This window comes from Primulina eburnea, chromosome 1 (genome assembly GCF_022965805.1).
Source record: "Primulina eburnea isolate SZY01 chromosome 1, ASM2296580v1, whole genome shotgun sequence".
Taxonomy (NCBI): domain Eukaryota; kingdom Viridiplantae; phylum Streptophyta; class Magnoliopsida; order Lamiales; family Gesneriaceae; genus Primulina; species Primulina eburnea.
In genome coordinates this window covers 10,744,195-10,762,456 of record NC_133101.1, presented here as the reverse complement: position 1 = coordinate 10,762,456, position 18,262 = coordinate 10,744,195, and the positions used below count along the sequence as shown (strand labels likewise).

The following is an 18,262-nucleotide window of genomic DNA, read 5'->3' as shown; positions in this document are numbered from 1 at the left end:
TATCTTTGCAACAATGTCTGAGGTCCTGTGATTTCTGAAACCTGTCAGCTTTTTAACAAGTCGAGGCTCAACATCCAGTCATCTAGCTAGATGTAAGGTTAGACGACAAAGATAAGACTTCTCAATAGTTTAAATTCTCAATTATTAGTCGAGTTGCTTCATTGAACTTTGATTTGGACTATTTCAACATGATGAGTTCAAACAGAAGTTAAATTCTTTATTTTGGTATGGTATCGATATATATCGTTTTATACCAAAAAATATATTATATTTTTTAAAAATTAAACTTTATTATTTAAATATTATATATATTTTTAATTTATGTATATTATTTCGGTATATACCGAAAATTTCAAATTTCATACCGTTATTGTACCGAATATTTAGGCATCGTCACCATACCGTACCGAAAATTTCGGTATACCAAAATTTCGATAAATTCGGTATTTTTCGGTACGATAACTTCTGTATACCAAAAATTCGGTATTTTTCCCCACTCATAGTCGGAATTGCATAATACATTTTGTCTTCGTCAATTCAAGAGAATTAAATGCAAGGATTATAAATAAAAAATAAAAAAGGATATTAATAAGTTTAAATAAAAAATGAGGGCGAAACGATATTTTGGACAAAAGTAAGTGAGAACAAAATATTTCTGATCTAGAGACCGAAAACAAAGTTAAACGTTTGCTTAGGGATCTAAAGGCAATTAACTGTTTAATTAAATTCCAATAGAGCATCGTATTTTTGGGTGTGTGTGTCTATATATATGGAAGATATTGATGTCGCTCATTTGATTTCTCCTCAAGCAGCAATGGAGAGAGCGACGCTGCTACGCACAATTTCCTGTTCATCTTCTTCATCTGTGCTCGTATCTGCTAGATTCTTCTCCCGCTCCACTCACCGCCTCTTCCGTCTTCCGAAAAGGCACCGTTTGATCCCCAACATTGGCCATAGCTCGCTCTTCCGCCGCCATATCGGACTCGTCTCCGCCGCCTCTCGCCCATCTCTTCATTTGAAGAAACACTTCTCTAATTTCTCCGTTCAAGCAGTTGCAACGTCGAATCCTCAGTCAGCTCCAGGTTGTAAGTTGGTGTGTTTGTTGTTTGAAGATTTTAGTTGAGTTTGATTGTTGTTTTGACTTGTTTTATCCGTGTGTGAGTCTTCAGAGGCTTTGGGAGCTGATGATTCCGTGGCGGAGAAGCTTGGTTTTGAGAAGGTGTCGGAGGAGTTTATTGAGGAGTGTAAATCAAGAGCAGTGTTGTACAAGCACAAGAAGACTGTGGCTGAGATTATGTCTGTATCCAACGAGGATGAAATAAAGTTTTTGGCATCGTTTTCCGGACTCCTCCGTAAGTGTTTACACCTATCACTGATAACAATTTAATCTCGGTTCTTTTGATAACTTGTCTGCTGATATTTTATATTGAACTGGAGTTTTCCCTTCTTGGAGAGTATGAGTTTAAGTTGTTTTTTGTAATCACGTGCTGAATCGAGTCGGAAAGATATTTGAAAGTTACTTTTTGGGAAGTAGTTCAAGTGAAAATATTCGAACTTTATCTAGGGGGTTTGTTGTTGCATTATGAATCATATTTTATCTGCTTATACGTGAAATTCACTCTAAATTCGATTGCGAGCATTTAAACTTGGATGGAGATTGGTTCATTGTAGTATTTATATTTAAATCTTACCTGCTTGCAATATCGGTATCAGATGTCGTTTTTTTAAGCTATAGCAATTGTAACAGTTAGTTTACCTTGTTTGTGTTATAGTTATCACCTGTCCAGATTTCTTTTCTAAGGTTGTTTTGAGTTTCTAATGAGGTTACTGCCAATTTGTTATTCCAGAAAAGATTCGACAGGAATCCCTCACATTTTGGAACACAGTGTGTTGTGTGGTTCAAGAAAGTATCCGTTGAAAGAACCCTTTGTCGAGTTGTTGAAAGGGAGCTTGCACACATTTTTGAATGCTTTTACCTATCCAGATAGGACCTGCTATCCTGTCGCTTCAACAAACACAAAGGTCTTTTAATTAGATTCTATTGAAAAGTCGGAAAATTTTCTCTAAATTTTTGCTTAAACTAACATACGGCTGCTGTTTTAACACAGGACTTCTATAACTTGGTCGACGTATACTTAGATGCGGTCTTTTTCCCTAAATGTGTAAATGACATAAAGACATTTCAGCAGGAAGGTTGGCATTATGAACTGAATGACCCCTCGGAGGACATAACTTATAAAGGTTGGTCGTTAAAACAAAACAATTTATCATCTTGGATTAAGTGCCAGTATCCAGTGTGTCCCATTCCCGATCTGTGTCTAGATGATTTGTCTATATATATGTAGGCTTGCTATATTTACGTTGCTGATATTTGTTTTATTCCAGGAGTTGTTTTCAATGAGATGAAAGGTGTCTATTCTCAGCCAGACAGTATACTGGGCCGTGCTTCCCAACAGGCAAGCTTAATTTCATATGGGATTGATTTGCGTAGAATTGTGTGTACCATATTATTTTAACTTATGTTTATGTGTGGTTTCAATATTTAAAAAAATAGTTGATGTGCTTCTGCAAAATTCTAAATTTCTCTAAGCTCTAGTCGTATGCCAAACCATCACCTAGAGCCTAGATCGCCTGGGACTAGACGCTGCTAGGCGGATTCCACCGTATCAAGAGACTTGTAAATTGTTTTTAGAATAAATTTCAGTCCAAACTTTGTTAACATCAAATTAACACCTGGTTCATTCCTCCTGCCTTTTCTACTTAAGGCGGGTCAAAATAATAAGCATGCAAGAGAAATCAAAATAAAGAAAAAAATTACCTTTAGGGTTTGGTTCGATTTTTTTATATGTGCAGAAGTAAGAAGATAAAGAACATAAGAGTGGTGTACTAGGGTAAACGCAAGCCAGCAAATCGTGGTTTTAATTGGCTTTCAATTCCAAATAATTAAAAGCAGAAACTTATAAATCTTTCTTTTATGTCATGTTCTGTTTTAATTGGGCTTTCAAAAATTAAAAGCTAAACAAAAATTCCCAAAAAAACTCTGAACACTTAGGACCGTCTAGGCGCCCTTGCTGCCTAGCACCTTTTAGCGCGATCGGGCTGCACCTAGCGCCTAGGCGGTCGCCTAGCCCGAGTTTTGCTTCTATTTTCCTTTACGTTTTTTTAAAGTGTACACCAAACAAGTGGTGATGGTGTTAATTGCTTTAGTAAATCTTTGTAGGCACTTTTTCCTGACAATGCATATGGCGTCGATAGTGGTGGCGATCCACAAGTCATTCCTAAACTTACTTTTGAGGAATTCAAGGTTGGTTGGTTGTGCGCTCATTTTTTTTTGTACAACTTTTATTTTTATGGCTTGTTCAAGTGATGCTTCTTTGGCTGTGTTTCCTTGTCATTCATATTGACTGAATTAATTTGTTTGTTAAAAGCTCTATAAAATGGAATATATAAAGAATTAGAATCTTCACCTCCACAGCATCAAGCATACCCAAGTTTTTATTTCCACCACAAAATTGTTTTTATGGATTGTAAGAACTTTTTCTATCGCAAGATATACCTGAACCAGGACCAAAGTCTATTTCTGCATTGGAAATTCCTCGGACGGTGTCTTGATAAGCAAAAAAGTATCACGGTATCTTGATATAAAAAAAGTATCAATACCCTGTAGCATTGTTGTAGCGTGACTCGTAGTTTTATTCAAGCAAGATAGTCTGTAGAAATGTGGCCGCGTGTTCATATATTGTGTGCAGACGTCACGACAGTTGTACCCATGTGAAGATAAATGCATACAAGTTTACTAAGTAGTTCTGTATTAAAATGTGTTATCGTTTTCTTTTGTCCTACATTAACTTTATGAAGTAGTTCACTTGATATGTAATGTAGGTTAACATGCATTGGTATTATCCTTTGTTACTGAATTTTTTAAGATGTATTTTTCTCTACTAAAAATAAATAAATCATACCCAACTGTGCATAGGATTTAGATGCCTTTTCGTCAAACTTGTGCTAATTCTCAATTTTTTTATTATTTAAGAATCATAATTTCACCCCTTCCAATGCATTATGGAATATTGAGTGAAGTTACTTGCTTTCTTTATTATATACCATATCTATATCCCATATTCAATTATCTGAAGTTTTGCACATTATCCTGTGTCATCACGGTGAAGGTTCTGATTTGTTTTATCTGCAGGAGTTCCATCGTAAATATTACCATCCCAGCAATGCCAGGATATGGTTTTATGGTGACGATGATCCCACCGAACGTCTACAAATTTTAAGCGGTGTGCAGTTTTATTTTATTTTATTTTTCAATATTTTATACAATTTGAAATTTCCAAGAGAATATATCACCAACTTCTAAAAGACCAGGAAAACTTTCTAGGGTTTCGTGTTGATATTTTGCTCTAAGATCTTTCTCATATCTAGCTGGGTTTTAGTGATATCTATATGCATGTGCTGTTATGCATTAGTCTATGTGACCTTTTTTTTCAGGAGTATAAGGGACAGGTTAGAGAGAGAAAAATTTGAAAATGCTCTCTTCCCCCTTTAGCTGTTGCAATCTCGTTCCAGGTCCTTCACCGATCTCCACTCGTCGCCCTTCTTTATCCGACGTATTGCCATAATTTCCGGTAGTCTTCTCCGGCCGTTCGCCGATCTATCGTCAGATACGCGTTTTCAGTTTAAAAAACGACCCATTAACCTTGGGCCGCGATGACGGTTAACATCAGCAGGAATTTCAGGGATGGACTTATCACATCACGGTCACATATCGGGGACGAGACGATTAGGATCGATTTTAAATTATTTACCTTGAGATTGAGCTCGGACGGTAGATCCATTTGGTGGTCAGAAAAAACAAGGAATGCTTGCTATATGCTGGATTTTCATCGCGAAGAGGCACGGTGGATTAACTCTGTTTTCGGAGAATATATTTACTCAAAGCAAGCAGGCTCGTCTTTTCGCCGCCTCAGAGGCAGGAATGCGGTTTTCATAATCCAGAGTTTTGAAAACAAGCGCGGGAGATTCATTGAACTGTCTAAGTTCAACAAGCAAGGGAAAAAGCTCACTACTATTGTACCAAGTGGCGTTAATGCAAGTGGGTGGATTAGAGTGACGAAGGCAATGGATAAGCTACTACTGGGAGAATTTCAGAGGGAGGCTACTCGGCAAATACCCGTTCAAGAAAAAAATCAAATCAATACCTGCACTAATTATCAAAAGATGGGTTTGGGGGAGAGGAATTGCAAGGAAGAACTTAGGGCAGATGTGGACGAAAGTAGAGTGCAGCTAGGTCACAAGAATTGGAACGAAGCCATCATCATTACCAGAGACAAAGCAACATCTAAGTGGAGTCTTGTTGAAGAGGTTCTCCGGAAGGCTACGACCAGAAACATTAAGCTATATCCTTTTCAAGCCAATAAAGCGTTATGGTGGCCATATAATGCGGAAGAGTACACGTACTATATCAATTTGAAGAAAGGATACTTCGAATCAAGAGTGCAGTTGGAATTTCAACAGTGGTCCAAAGATATCAACACATTGGACTCGGTGGAGAGTTGCTGCAATAGCTGGATTTGGATAAGAGGTTTACCTTGGGATCTATGGTCGCCATATACGTTTAAAATTATTGGGGATCGTTGTGGGGGACTGTTGGCCATTAGCCCTGATACATTACATTTCCGAATGATCGGAGCAGCGAGGATCAAGGTGAAGGGCACTGAAGGTGGATTCATTCCGACTAAGATGATCATTCCATTGGTAGGTGGACCTACAGAGATCAGAATTAGGGTCGAAACTTTTGACTCAAAGGGTTATGAAGAGTATGAAAAGCAGTCATATGCTCAAGTAGTGGTAAATGGAAAAAAGATTTTGGCGGGTTGGGGAAATAATAACATTTACAACACTCTTGCAAGGACTGAAGATGGAGAAAAGAATCAAAACAAAGGAAAATCAACTACGAGGGAACCCCAGATGCAAGTCTTGTATGGTGTGGAATCAAGTCAAACTTTCGGTCAAAAAAGTGGGAGAGGCAGCTTACATGAAACTCAGGGGCAAAGGTCTTCGAAAGGCTCAGGTAGTAAGTCAGTAACAAAATCCGATTCAACTGAACAGAAGTGCGAAGGAAAGGTGCAGAAAATATTAAGGAATATTGATCCTAAAGATGTAACAAAGTTTACAACATCCTCTATCGGATCCACAAACAACCAACATTCTGTGGATGTTGATAAACGGCCCGAAGTTGGATTGCTTAACACCACACCGGATCAGTTCTGGAAGACATACCGCCGAAAAAGAAATTCAAATGAATTTGAGGGTATTGTATCACAGGTTGTTCCGGACAGCCTGACTCAGAAAATTCATAGCAAGGATTTGTGCAGCAAAGACGAAGGTGCGTACAGGGATGATTTTGAGGACATGTAATTTGAAGATTCTCAAGACGACTTGTTAGAAGAGGAGCATGACTCCAGTGAGTCAGAAAGTGTTGGGTATACCAGTTCTAACAAAAATGACTCTTTCGAAGACGCTGCGGCAGAATTGGATGACTTGTTCTCAACTCCAAAGTCTACGAGGTTCATCCCAAATGAAGTACAGGTGGAAGATTACGTTGCAGATTTGGACGCGTTGCACAGAAATCCAAATGGTTCAAATACCAACTCAGACGATGTTTTACGAGAAATTGAAAGACCTTTAGTGGGACAGGTACTGCATGGTAAGCATTCACCTCTTCTATATCATTATGTATCGTTAAATTCCATTTTGTCATCCCCTTTCAGTGTCTTGGGTGAGGATAAGGGTCTTGTAGGGAGTGGGGTAGGAAAAGTTGATGAAAAGCCCTGTAACATCAGAGAATTATCAGCGCCGAAAGTGGGGGAGGACAATGAAGTGTCAGCAGAACAAGATGCGGGGGTGGGTTTAATTGATAAAGGTGGAGACAAAGAAAAACCACAGAAAAGTCGATTGAAGAGGGAGTTGATCAGACTTCAATGCGGAATAAGTTATGAAAGAGGAAACACTTCGAGGGGTCCAAAAGGTTTTAGATGAAGATTTTCGCTTGGAATATTAGAGGAGGGGGGGCAATGAGGAGAAGACAACTTGTTCGATCAGTAATTCAAAAGGAAAGGCCGGATATTGTGATTCTTGTGGAGACAAAACGTGAAAAAATAGACAATAAATTCGTGGGCAGTGTTTGGAGATCGAGATTTGTTGACTGGGTTTGCTTGCCTTCGGCTGGTAGGTCGGGAGGAATTCTTGTTATGTGGGATCCTAGAATAGTGAAGGTCCACAACAATCTGATTGGGGAATTCTCGGTTTCAATTGAGATTTCAAAGACTGATGAAATAAGTTGGTGGTTTTCGGCCATTTATGGGCCTGTAAAGCCGAGGTTCCGAGAATTGTTTTGGGATGAATTAGCGAGGTTGAAAGTAATATGCGGTGATCAGTGGTGTCTCGGAGGCGACTTCAATGTGGTGCGGAATTTGGGAGAAAAACTGAATAGCAATTCTGTAACCACAAGTATGTCATGTTTCGATGCTTTGTTAGAGGAGTTGGAGCTTGTTGACCCACCGCTGCTCAATGCCAAATTCACCTGGTCCAACTTCAGATCTACACCAATTTGTAGTAGGTTGGACAGATTTCTATTTTCCAAAGGATGGAGGCAGATATTTCCTAACTTCAGACACACGGTGCTCCCTCGACTCACCTCGGATCACTGCCCTATCTTGCTAGACACAACTAAACGTCGATGGGGTCCAGCACCATTCAGATTCGAAAATGCATGGCTGTCTCATCGACAATTCACACAATTAGTAAAGCTGTGGTGGAACAAAGAGGGTGTTCAGGGGTGGGAAGGCTATAAATTCATGCAAAAGCTGAAATTGATGAAAAAAGAAGTCTCCGAATGGAACAAGACAGTGTTTGGAGATTCCCGGGTAAAAATCCAAGAGTTGACCTACAAAATTAATCAACTAGATGGGCTTGAGGCAGCTGGAAATTGGTCAGAGGAGTTGAATGATGAGAGGAGGCTGGTTAAATGTGAGCTGGAAAAGGCGTCAATTACAAGTTTTCAGATTCATAGCCAAAAAGCAAGAGTTAAATGGTTACAACAAGGGGACCAAAATACGAAGTTCTTCCATGCAGTGTTGAATAACAGAAGGAGTAGGGCACTGATTGAGAGAGTGGAAGTGGAAGATGGAAGCATTCTTACAGATGAAAAACAGATTGAGAATGAAATTGTAAGCTTTTATAAGAAATTGTTCACGAAGGCAGAAGGGGAAGGGGGGTTATCAAGTGACTTGGGGTTGGGTATTGAGGGTCTGGATTGGAAACCGATTACGAGAGTCGAAGCTGATGAGTTGGAAAATACTTTTGAGGAGAAAGAAATTAGAGAGGCATTGTTCAGTTGCGATGGATCAAAAGCGCCAGGGCCAGATGGATTCACTTTGGAATTTTTTCAGAAAAATTGGGACACGGTGCGATTGGATGTGTTAAAAGTGTTTGCGGAGTTCTTTGAAACAGGGGTTGTGAATGGAATCACAAATGAGACTTATATATGTCTCATTCCTAAGAAAAATGATGCTACAAAGATTAAGGACTTCCGACCAATAAGCTTGGTTACAAGTTTGTACAAAATTTTGGCAAAGGTTTTGGTTCACAGATTGAAAAAGGTTGTGGCTAACACCATTGCGGATAACCAGTGTGCTTTTATCAAAGGAAGGCAGATACTCGACTGTTGTCTCATTGCGAACGAAATGATGGATGAATACCGTAAAAAGAAAAAGAGGGGTTGGGTGCTAAAAGTTGATTTAGAAAAAGCGTATGATAATGTGGATTGGCAATTCTTGGACTATGCTCTACTACACAAGGGATTTGGCGAGAGGTGGAGGAGGTGGATTAGATGATGTATTTCTAATGTATCTTTCTCTATATTTGTGAATGGGAGAACGTGTGGGAAAATCAGAGGGGAAAAAGGGCTTAGACAAGGCGACCCATTATCACCTTTTCTATTCAATATTGTGGCCGATGTGTTGGGAAGAATGGTGGATAAGGCTAGGGAAGATAAAGAGGTTAAAGGTTTCCAAATTGGAAAAGACAAGCTGGAAATTTCACACTTACAGTTCGCAGACGATGCTCTGTTCTTTATGGATTCGGATAATGATGTGACGAAGATAATAAACATACTCAAAACTTTTTCAATGAAATCAGGGCTGAAAATAAACATGGGTAAGAGTGTCGTGCTTGGTCTGAATTTTGTGGATGAAGAGGTGGCGGAAATGGCTGCATCATTCGGAGGGGTTCAAGGATCATGGCCCATTAAGTATTTAGGTCTGCCGTTGGGGGGAAATCCGAACAAGTTGGAGTTTTGGGAGCCCGTGACTTCAAAGATGGCTAAGAAATTAGTAAGCTGGAAAAAAGCCTTTCTATCCAGAGGTGGCCGCCTTATTTTGATACATTCGGTTCTTTGCGCCATGCCATCTTATTTCATGTCCCTCTTCAAAGTTCCGAAACAAGTGGCGGCAAAAATGGAAAGGTTGATGAGGAACTTCCTGTGGGATGGTGATGAAGGAGATAGACATTGTCATGTGATAGGTTGGAAGCAGGTGTGCAAACCAAAAGAAAAGGGAGGTTTGGGATTGGGGAATATCGGTCTTAGAAATAAGGCTCTTCTTGGAAAATGGTGGTGGAGAGGTTCGTTAGAGAAGGAGGCGTTGTGGAAAAATGTTATCAAAAGCAAATACGGATTACAGGATAATGGGTGGGACTTGGGATTGGCGGAGAGATCAACGTTCAAAAGTCCTTGGAAATTCATTTCTAGGTCTTACCGGGCTTTTCATCAACTTACTAGAGTATTGCCAAATCAGGGAAACATCATTAGATTTTGGGAGGATGTTTGGGAGGGAGGGGAGTCATTCAAAACCAAATTTCCATCACTGTTTCGTATTTGTATCTTAATTAATAAGCCTATCAGCCATTATATTCAAATCGCAAACAATGGGGTTGTGTCTTCTTATACTTGGGATGTAAGGTTTAGGAGAGATCTGTCTGATGAAGAGTTACAAGAGTTCACAATTTTGTTAGGTGTCTTAGATGGAGTCACGTTGCGGTTGGGTTTGGGGGATCGTAGAGTCTGGTTGGGGGATTCCTCGGGGTTGTTCTCTGTCAAATCTTTCTATAACTCTTTCTTCCCAGATTCTGCTTTTCAAACATTTGATTGCTTCAAAAACATTTGGAAAGTAAATGTCCCACAAAAGATCAAGATTTTCTCGTGGATCGTTGCTCTGGGGAAGTTGTCTACTTGTGACAACGTGCAGAAAAGATGGGGGAGTTGCGTTCTAATGCCTCAATGGTGCTGTTTATGTAGGCAAGATGAAGAAAACCAGGACCATATACTGCTGCATTGCCCATTTACACGCTGCATTTGGATAAAAGTTCAGAGGGAAATGGGAATTCAATGGGCATTTCCTAACTTTGCTAGAGAGCTGTTACATGATGATTTTGATTGCCCATTACCATCTTCACTTAATGATTTTTGGGTTATGATTGTTCACTGCGTATTTTGGTCATTATGGCTCGAGAGGAATAGGAGAATTTTTGAAGACCACCATGAAGCGGCTGAGCAAGTATGGGACAAAGTAAAATTCAGGATGGCAATATGGACGACAAGATTGAGAGAATTTAGTCATCTATGTATAAGTGATTTGGTTCGAGATTGGAAGTTTGTATTGCAACACCATTAGTGTCAAGTTCATTTCTATTAGGTTAAGTTAGTAAAGCAGTTAGCTCAAAGAGGATTACTTATCCTCATTTTATTGTAACTCAGAGATATTATTCTAATATAATAGTTTTCTATCAAAAAAAAATGTGACCTTTTCTTTCAGAAGGTTGTATACTCCGATAAAATAGAATGTTTTATATCCTTCGGATCTTTATGGAAATCCTGGTTCAAAGTCTTTGCTTGAAAATCTTGGGGGTAAAGTCCATTCAATCATTTAATTGGTTAGTTAATAGATGTATTTTCTAAGCTATTTGGGGAGTTATCTAAGTTGTGCCATATTTTAAACTTTTATTGATTTGCTGCTTAACTTATAATTTTTTTATGCTTTGTGCACTTCTTTCATGTTTTACATGCAGAATACCTAGATATGTTTGAAGCAAATTCAGCTCCAGAGGAATCAAAAATTGATTCTCAGAAACTGTTCTCAGAACCCATTAGGGTTATTGAGAAATATCCTGCTAGTGAAGCTGTTGACGCAAAAAAAAAGCATATGGTGTGCCTTAATTGGCTACTCTCTGAGACGCCTTTAGACTTGGAAACTGAATTGGCCGTGGGTTTTCTTGATCATTTAATGATGGGAACTCCTGCTTCTCCTTTGAGAAAAATTTTACTAGAGAGTGGTCTAGGAGAAGCTATTGTTGGCGGTGGGGTTCAAGATGAGCTTCTTCAACCTCAGTTTAGTATAGGATTAAAAGGTGTATCAGAAGATGACATTCAAAAAGTAGAAGAATTAATCATGAGTACACTAAAAAAACTCGCAGATGAAGGCTTTGATTCTGATGCAGTGGAGGCATCAATGAATACAATTGAGTTTTCTCTCAGAGAAAACAATACCGGATCATTTCCTCGTGGCTTAGCTCTGATGCTTCGTTCTGTTGTAAGAAATGCTATTTTGTTATTGAAATTTCACCGACATGGATCCTCTGATGTCCCTTTCTTTTTCTTTGTATCCATCGAGTCTAAGTGTTCTTTTCGGGACTTCTTATATGATAGGGGAAATGGATTTACGATATGGATCCATTTGAGCCACTGAAATATCAAGAACCTTTGAAGGCATTGAAAGCTAGAATAGCCAAGGAAGGCCCCAAAGCAGTCTTTGCTCCTTTGATAGAAAAATTCATTTTAAATAACCCGCATCTTGCAACTATTGAAATGCAGGTACTTTTTTCACCTACCAATGTTTGTTGAATACAATGCAATATGGCTGTTTGTATGTTAATTCATGTAATAAACAGCCTGACCCAGAGAAGGCTTCCTACGATGAAGCAATTGAGAAAGAAAACCTTGAAAAGGTGAAAGCTAGCATGACACCAGAGGATCTTGCTGAATTGGCACGTGCAACACATGAACTTAAGTTGAAACAGGAGACTCCTGACCCACCAGAAGCACTGAAATGTGTACCTAGCCTTTCGTTGCAAGACATTCCTAAAAAACCTATTCACATTCCTACCGAGGTGATGAGATTATGACAATACTAAATTTTTTTCTTCAGATAAAGTTCTTATTTTTAAATTCTGAGATACAGTAATTTGTTGTTATTGTAGGTTGGTGATATTAATGGGATAAAAGTGTTGCAGCATGACCTCTTCACAAATGATGTTCTATACGCTGAAGTTGTTTTCAATATGAGCTCTTTGAAGCAAGAGCTTCTTCCTTTGGTACCATTATTCTGGTGAGATAGCAATTACTTCTGGAACTGTTCAACTACCAAATGTATTATAATATATTTCTAAAATCTTCAGTATCATCGCTTCTTGTCCCTGTTGTACTGGCGTTATGATAACCATCCATGGATACCCTCGAAACTGGAAATTAAAATTTATTGACATAGACCAGTACTCCCACTTACCTCTGTGCCTCCTCTTGTTAGACACTCGCATGCACATTGGCATACCAGTAGGCATGCACACAGCCGGACCATGAGCTAAACTGTTAACTAAGCTTGCAGTATCTTTTGTCTTAATATCTCCAAAATCACCTATTATCATTCCAGGTTCATGTATACCATCTGATCATTAAGGACCTGTTCAAAAGCATTTGGAAATTGTTAGGAATATTACATAGCTTTCTCGTCTTCAAGATCTTTTTCAATTCTATAAATTCATTGACGTCCCTGGACCCTCATTCCATGTTACATACAGCTGGCCGAAATTTATATTCTATTTCCGCGGTAAGAATTCTCATAGCCAAGACTCTAAGCCCAGTATCTTTTTTCCCCTCCCATCTGATGCTACATATGCTTTTCTTTGTGGCTTGACTTGAGTCTTCACTGCATCTTAAAGCTCATAAGTCTTGAGGATACAGAATCTTTTGTGGCATTACTGTATGAATGGTTAGTTTGTTTTCCATTTTTTGTTAGTTCTGCATTCTTTTGATCTTGGAAGTGTATTCTTCTATTCGTATATTATTGCTAGATTTCAACTTTGCATGCTTCAAGTTGTGTTTATGCCTTGTCAACTGTTATTTTTGTAACCATCGCTTGTAGTCAGGGGCGGAGCCAGATCTTGGTTCAATGTAAGCAATAATATACTATAATTAATAAAGCAAAAAAAGGGCATGGGTTGTCAAAGATGTGTCCTAAGATTCGAACATAAGCTATACACAGCCAAAATCACCTGTTGCATGATGGGAAACCCCGGAAAAATGACGGAGAATAACACGTACAGAACCCACAATCAAAACAAAATTTGATAGAAAATATAAACTCTAAAGTCGAAAAATATACATGAATTTATTCCTGATTGCAAAAGAAACACAAATTTTTGAAACAATTGAATGATCGAAGAACATTAAAGGAAAAAGGTGAACATAAAATTTGGTGAGATTCTGGATTTTGTAGAGAAAATGAGAGATGAAAGTGTAAGGAATGTGAATTAGAATGATTGTTAATCAAAATGTATGAAGCTCGTGACTCATATGAAAATTCACAGTACATAATGTTATATAATGTCTATCTGGGCAGTGATAGTAAGTAAAAATTTAAAAATTTAAGTCTAAAATTTGGGTCTAAAAATTATTAAGGTAACAAATTTTTTGTTTTTTAGGTTTAGTGTGGAGAACTAGACATGTAATATCAGCATATAAAAATTTAAAATTTTGAGTCTAAAAATTATATATATATATATATATATCTGTGTGTGTGTGTGTGTGTGTCTGCCCACACTGGGCTTGAGCTACCTCCGCCCATGCTTGCGGCCATGGACAATCTGTTGGAGTGTTGGTTGGAGTATCACAAGCACTTGTTTTTTATATGCATTCATAGTGGATCACGATGACTTTCGCCATATTTTTTAAATCAAGGGAATTAGGCTGCTGCTAGTTTCATGAAATGTCAAAATATGTCAACAGCCAGTCACTGCTGGAGATGGGGACTAAAGACATGGAGTTTGTACAACTGAATCAATTAATTGGAAGAAAAACTGGTGGCATTTCGGTGTATCCATTCACATCATCTGTGCGGGATAAGAAGGATCCTTGCAGCCATATAATTGTTCGAGGCAAAGCTATGTCTGAACGTTCCGAAGATTTGTTTAACCTTGTAAGTCGGTGATTTCTTTACAGCATTTGTATGATATTTAGATATTTGAACATCCTCGAAGACATCATTTGTCCTATTGTTGGAGAGTTTGTAACAAAATCTCGCGATAATCAATTCATCTGCAGAATCTGTTTGCTTTTTTGTCATTATTATTTGTTTGTATTTAGTCTGCATTGTATAACATCTCTCCTTATCTGCCCTTTTTTCGTTCTTATCTTCTCCTGCAAACAATTTCCTGTAATAAGTAGAAAAGAAGTTTCAGTTCCTTTCAATTATCGCACCTTGTTTTAACCTGGTCTCTGATTACATGTATCCCTTTCAAAAGCAAAATCATGAAAGAGTATTTCGAATTATTAGTTTATAGTTTGTTTCTTTCTTCTGTTGAATAAACATCTTCAAGCTCAATTTGTGGACATCAAACCTGTCTTCCCTGTTATATAATTTTTTTGCATCTCTTTGGTTTGGGTGTTGTAGTTTTTGTGAAAAATATTTTGGATTCTTGTATCTTTGTTTTCTCTTTGCATTTATTATTTCCTAGTATTTTATATTTTTTTATTTTAAGGTGTTCAGAAATTACTCGCATCATCCTCTTTAGAGAGTGCATTTGGCTCTTGCCTTTTTAGTTTGGCTGTGTATCTAATTCTTCTACAAATGAAGCATGCAAACCCTTGTTTCTTGCCTGGAGCTTTCAACCTGTTGAGACGCCATGTCATTTAGCTATTAGAGATAACTGATTATGAAGTACGATACTATCTCATAGTTCTGCCTCATCATATACTCATCTCAATATTATGTACATGCCATAATTTACACCGTACAAGTCATTCTAATGATGTTTAATTTCAACAGTAAGCGAGGAAAATTGTATACTTGATCAAGCTACCTAATGTGTATCATGTTTGAGTTTATTTTAAATATATACGACTGTTGTCCCTTCATACACATGATTTTATTGTTTTGTCTTCTACTCTTGGTTCTCAATTTTAATTCTATCCCCCTTTCATTATACTCAAATTCAAATTACATTGGAACTTGGGATGAAAACATCACCATTTGTTCTTTCTTGTTCCACTCTCTGAACAACTGTGGGAGAATGATTTGTGACTACATTCTAATTGTCAAGTTTAGGTCAACTGTGTTCTTCAAGATGTTCAACTTACAGATCAAAAGCGCTTTAAGCAGTTTGTTTCTCAAAGCAAAGCAAGAATGGAGGTATTCTTTGAACTCTGCCCAATTTCACTAATTGCGTTGTTTGGCTAAGTGGTTTCGATTACTCAATTTTCAGAATCGTCTAAGAGGCAGTGGGCATGGCATTGCGGCTGCAAGAATGGATGCAAAGCTCAATGTTGCTGGTTGGATATCTGAACAAATGGGCGGCCTCAGGTCGGACAATCTGTAGTGCTTGAATTTCCCAGTGTCTGAAATTTGGCAAGCATGCCATATCATGAAATACACGAGATGCATTTGTGACCGGCTGTGCACCAATAAATTTGTGCTGGCTATCCTATTCTATCAATATTTTTATGTTGCTTTTTAAAAATAGTGAGTTGTGCTCATGACAGTTCATTTCGCCGGTCACTATTGCATTTGAAACCATAACATGAACTCCTGCACTTTTCGACGTTATACCCGTGGTTCATATTCTGGAAGTTTCAGAAGCCCCTAATTACTGTTGCCTTGGCATCTTGCAGTTATTTGGAATTTTTACAAGCTCTTGAAAAAAAAGTTGCTGAAGACTGGCCAGAAATATCTGCTTCGCTTGAGGAGATACGCAAAACCTTGATTTCGAAAAACGGATGCCTAATAAATTTGACTGCTGATGGAAAAAACCTTAAGAACTCGGAGAAGCATATTAGTAATTTTCTTGATATGCTTCCAAACACTTCCCCAGTTGGTTCGATTCCTTTGAGCTCTAGACTCTCCCCCACAAATGAAGCAATTGTGGTACCCACTCAGGTTAGTAGATATTATATTTTGATTGATTTTTTTTCTTTGTGTGTACTTAGATTACTTAATTAAGCCAAGATGTTTGTATGTGCAGGTCAATTATGTTGGAAAAGCAGCTAACCTTTTTGATACTGGCTATAAACTTAAAGGCAGTGCATATGTTATCTCCAAGTACTTAAACAACACATGGTTGTGGGACCGTGTTCGAGTTAGTGGTGGAGCTTATGGAGGATTTTGTGATTTTGACACTCACTCAGGTGAAATTTTAAGTTCCTTTGTTCGTAAGTTTACACCATTGCTAATATCCTGCTACCTCACCGTTTAGTTTTCTGTTTAGGTGTGTTTTCATACTTGTCCTACAGAGACCCCAACTTGTTGGAGACTCTTGATGTTTATGATGGAACGAGCAATTTTCTGAAAGAACTTGAAATGGATGATGATGCTCTCACTAAGGCTATTATCGGGACCATTGGAGATGTTGATTCCTATCAGCTACCTGATGCGAAGGGATACAGCAGGTAAGTGAATCGCAGTCCATTGCCTTCGGATCCATTACTCTCCGTATGTTAGAGGTGTTCAAGAGAGGACTTTACCATACTTCAATAACACGCACACATACATTTCCCTTGTGAAAATCTGATACTAAAAGACTTGGGGGCCTTCAACATTATCATAATTTCAGGACGTATTTAGTTTTGTTTGTTGAAGAAGTCCAAATTGTTTATAATATTTTCACCATTATCCTTCATAGTTCCAAAGACCAATCAACCAATTAAATTTTGAAAAAGCCATCCCAAGCAATTGGGGCTGCATTGCATTCAAATAAGAACTTGAAATCTTGGCAAATAGTTCCTTCCACATCTTCACCCTTACCTTCGGTCAAGCTTGTAGGCCCCTATTAGTCTTTTCCTTCCATGTTGCCTTGGTGTTTTGATTCTAGTATTATCATGAATGATATGAAGTAAGTTTTATTCAGTGTTCTCGTGCTTAGTATTTGATATGCTGTCTGGACCATGAACTTTGATAAAAAAAAATTCACTTTGCTCTTCAGTTTAATGAGATACTTATTAGGAGTCACTGAGGAGGAGAGGCAAATGAGACGAGAAGAAATTTTGTCAACCAGGTACTTATCTTCTACAGTAAGCAAATGCCATCATAGCAGATAATATTTTGTAGCAATAACTCAAACGTGTAAAATCCTTCCATTGTGATTCATCATTCTATTGCTCTTAGCCAGTAGAAAACTTAATAGTTTCTCTATTCTTTCATTTCCTCAATCTACTAGATGCACAGACAAGCTTTTTTGACCCACTTCATTTTCTTTTCCTTAGGTTGAATGATTTCAAGGACTTTGCTGACTTCATAGAGATGGTCAAGGACAAAGGTGTTGTGGTTGCTGTTGCATCTCCAGGCGACGTTGATGCTGCAAACAAGTTGCGTCCCAACTTCTTTGAAGTGAAGAAGGCGCTTTAAGGTTATTGATTCAAATGTTTGGATATCTATTTAATCCAATTGTTTCAACCAATTGTACCATTGAGGAACAAATCTCACTTAACAGATTAAGGGAATTCACATATTGCAACAGGTTTTTTCGGGTTTGGGGGGGCACTAGCTATACAAATTAATATGTATTCTAGGTTATATGATTTTAGTTATTGTAATGGATATTATACAGTTGTATCCAGTTATAATTATTAAGATGGCTGGTTACATCAACTTGCTGGTATTGTTTGTCTTTAAAGCTGGTTCTAGGTCACAGGAGCTGCCCCCATGGGCTAAAACCACAATCTGATGATGCTAACTAATAGGGATCCGATATACACTTGGATTAAACAATCTATTGTAAGTATAATTTAATCATAATTATTAAAAGCACGCGGGGCGTGTGCATAGGTTCTAGCCTCTGCTGTTGTGGCTTGACCTGAGCCAAGGTTCGTCTCTTTACCCTCAACCGTTGAGCCTCAACTTCGATGTGTTTTAGGCTCCTCTTAAACGAACTTTAA

At 38.1% G+C, this 18,262-nt stretch overlaps 1 protein-coding gene across 1 annotated transcript; it reads left to right on the top strand.

The window, feature by feature from the left end:
• The first annotated feature begins 788 nt into the window (after positions 1-788).
• Positions 789-17,814, top strand: LOC140827427 (presequence protease 1, chloroplastic/mitochondrial-like). The gene is given in 20 exon segments (XM_073190097.1): positions 789-1,082; positions 1,170-1,313; positions 1,316-1,352; positions 1,848-2,022; positions 2,109-2,241; positions 2,386-2,456; positions 3,221-3,304; positions 4,193-4,283; positions 11,131-11,651; positions 11,768-11,932; positions 12,010-12,228; positions 12,319-12,446; positions 14,123-14,312; positions 15,441-15,524; positions 15,598-15,695; positions 16,004-16,268; positions 16,354-16,516; positions 16,597-16,777; positions 17,311-17,382; positions 17,591-17,814. Coding segments are annotated over 20 exon segments (3,231 nt in total). The 5' UTR covers positions 789-814; the 3' UTR covers positions 17,733-17,814.
• The last annotated feature ends 448 nt before the right edge of the window (positions 17,815-18,262 follow it).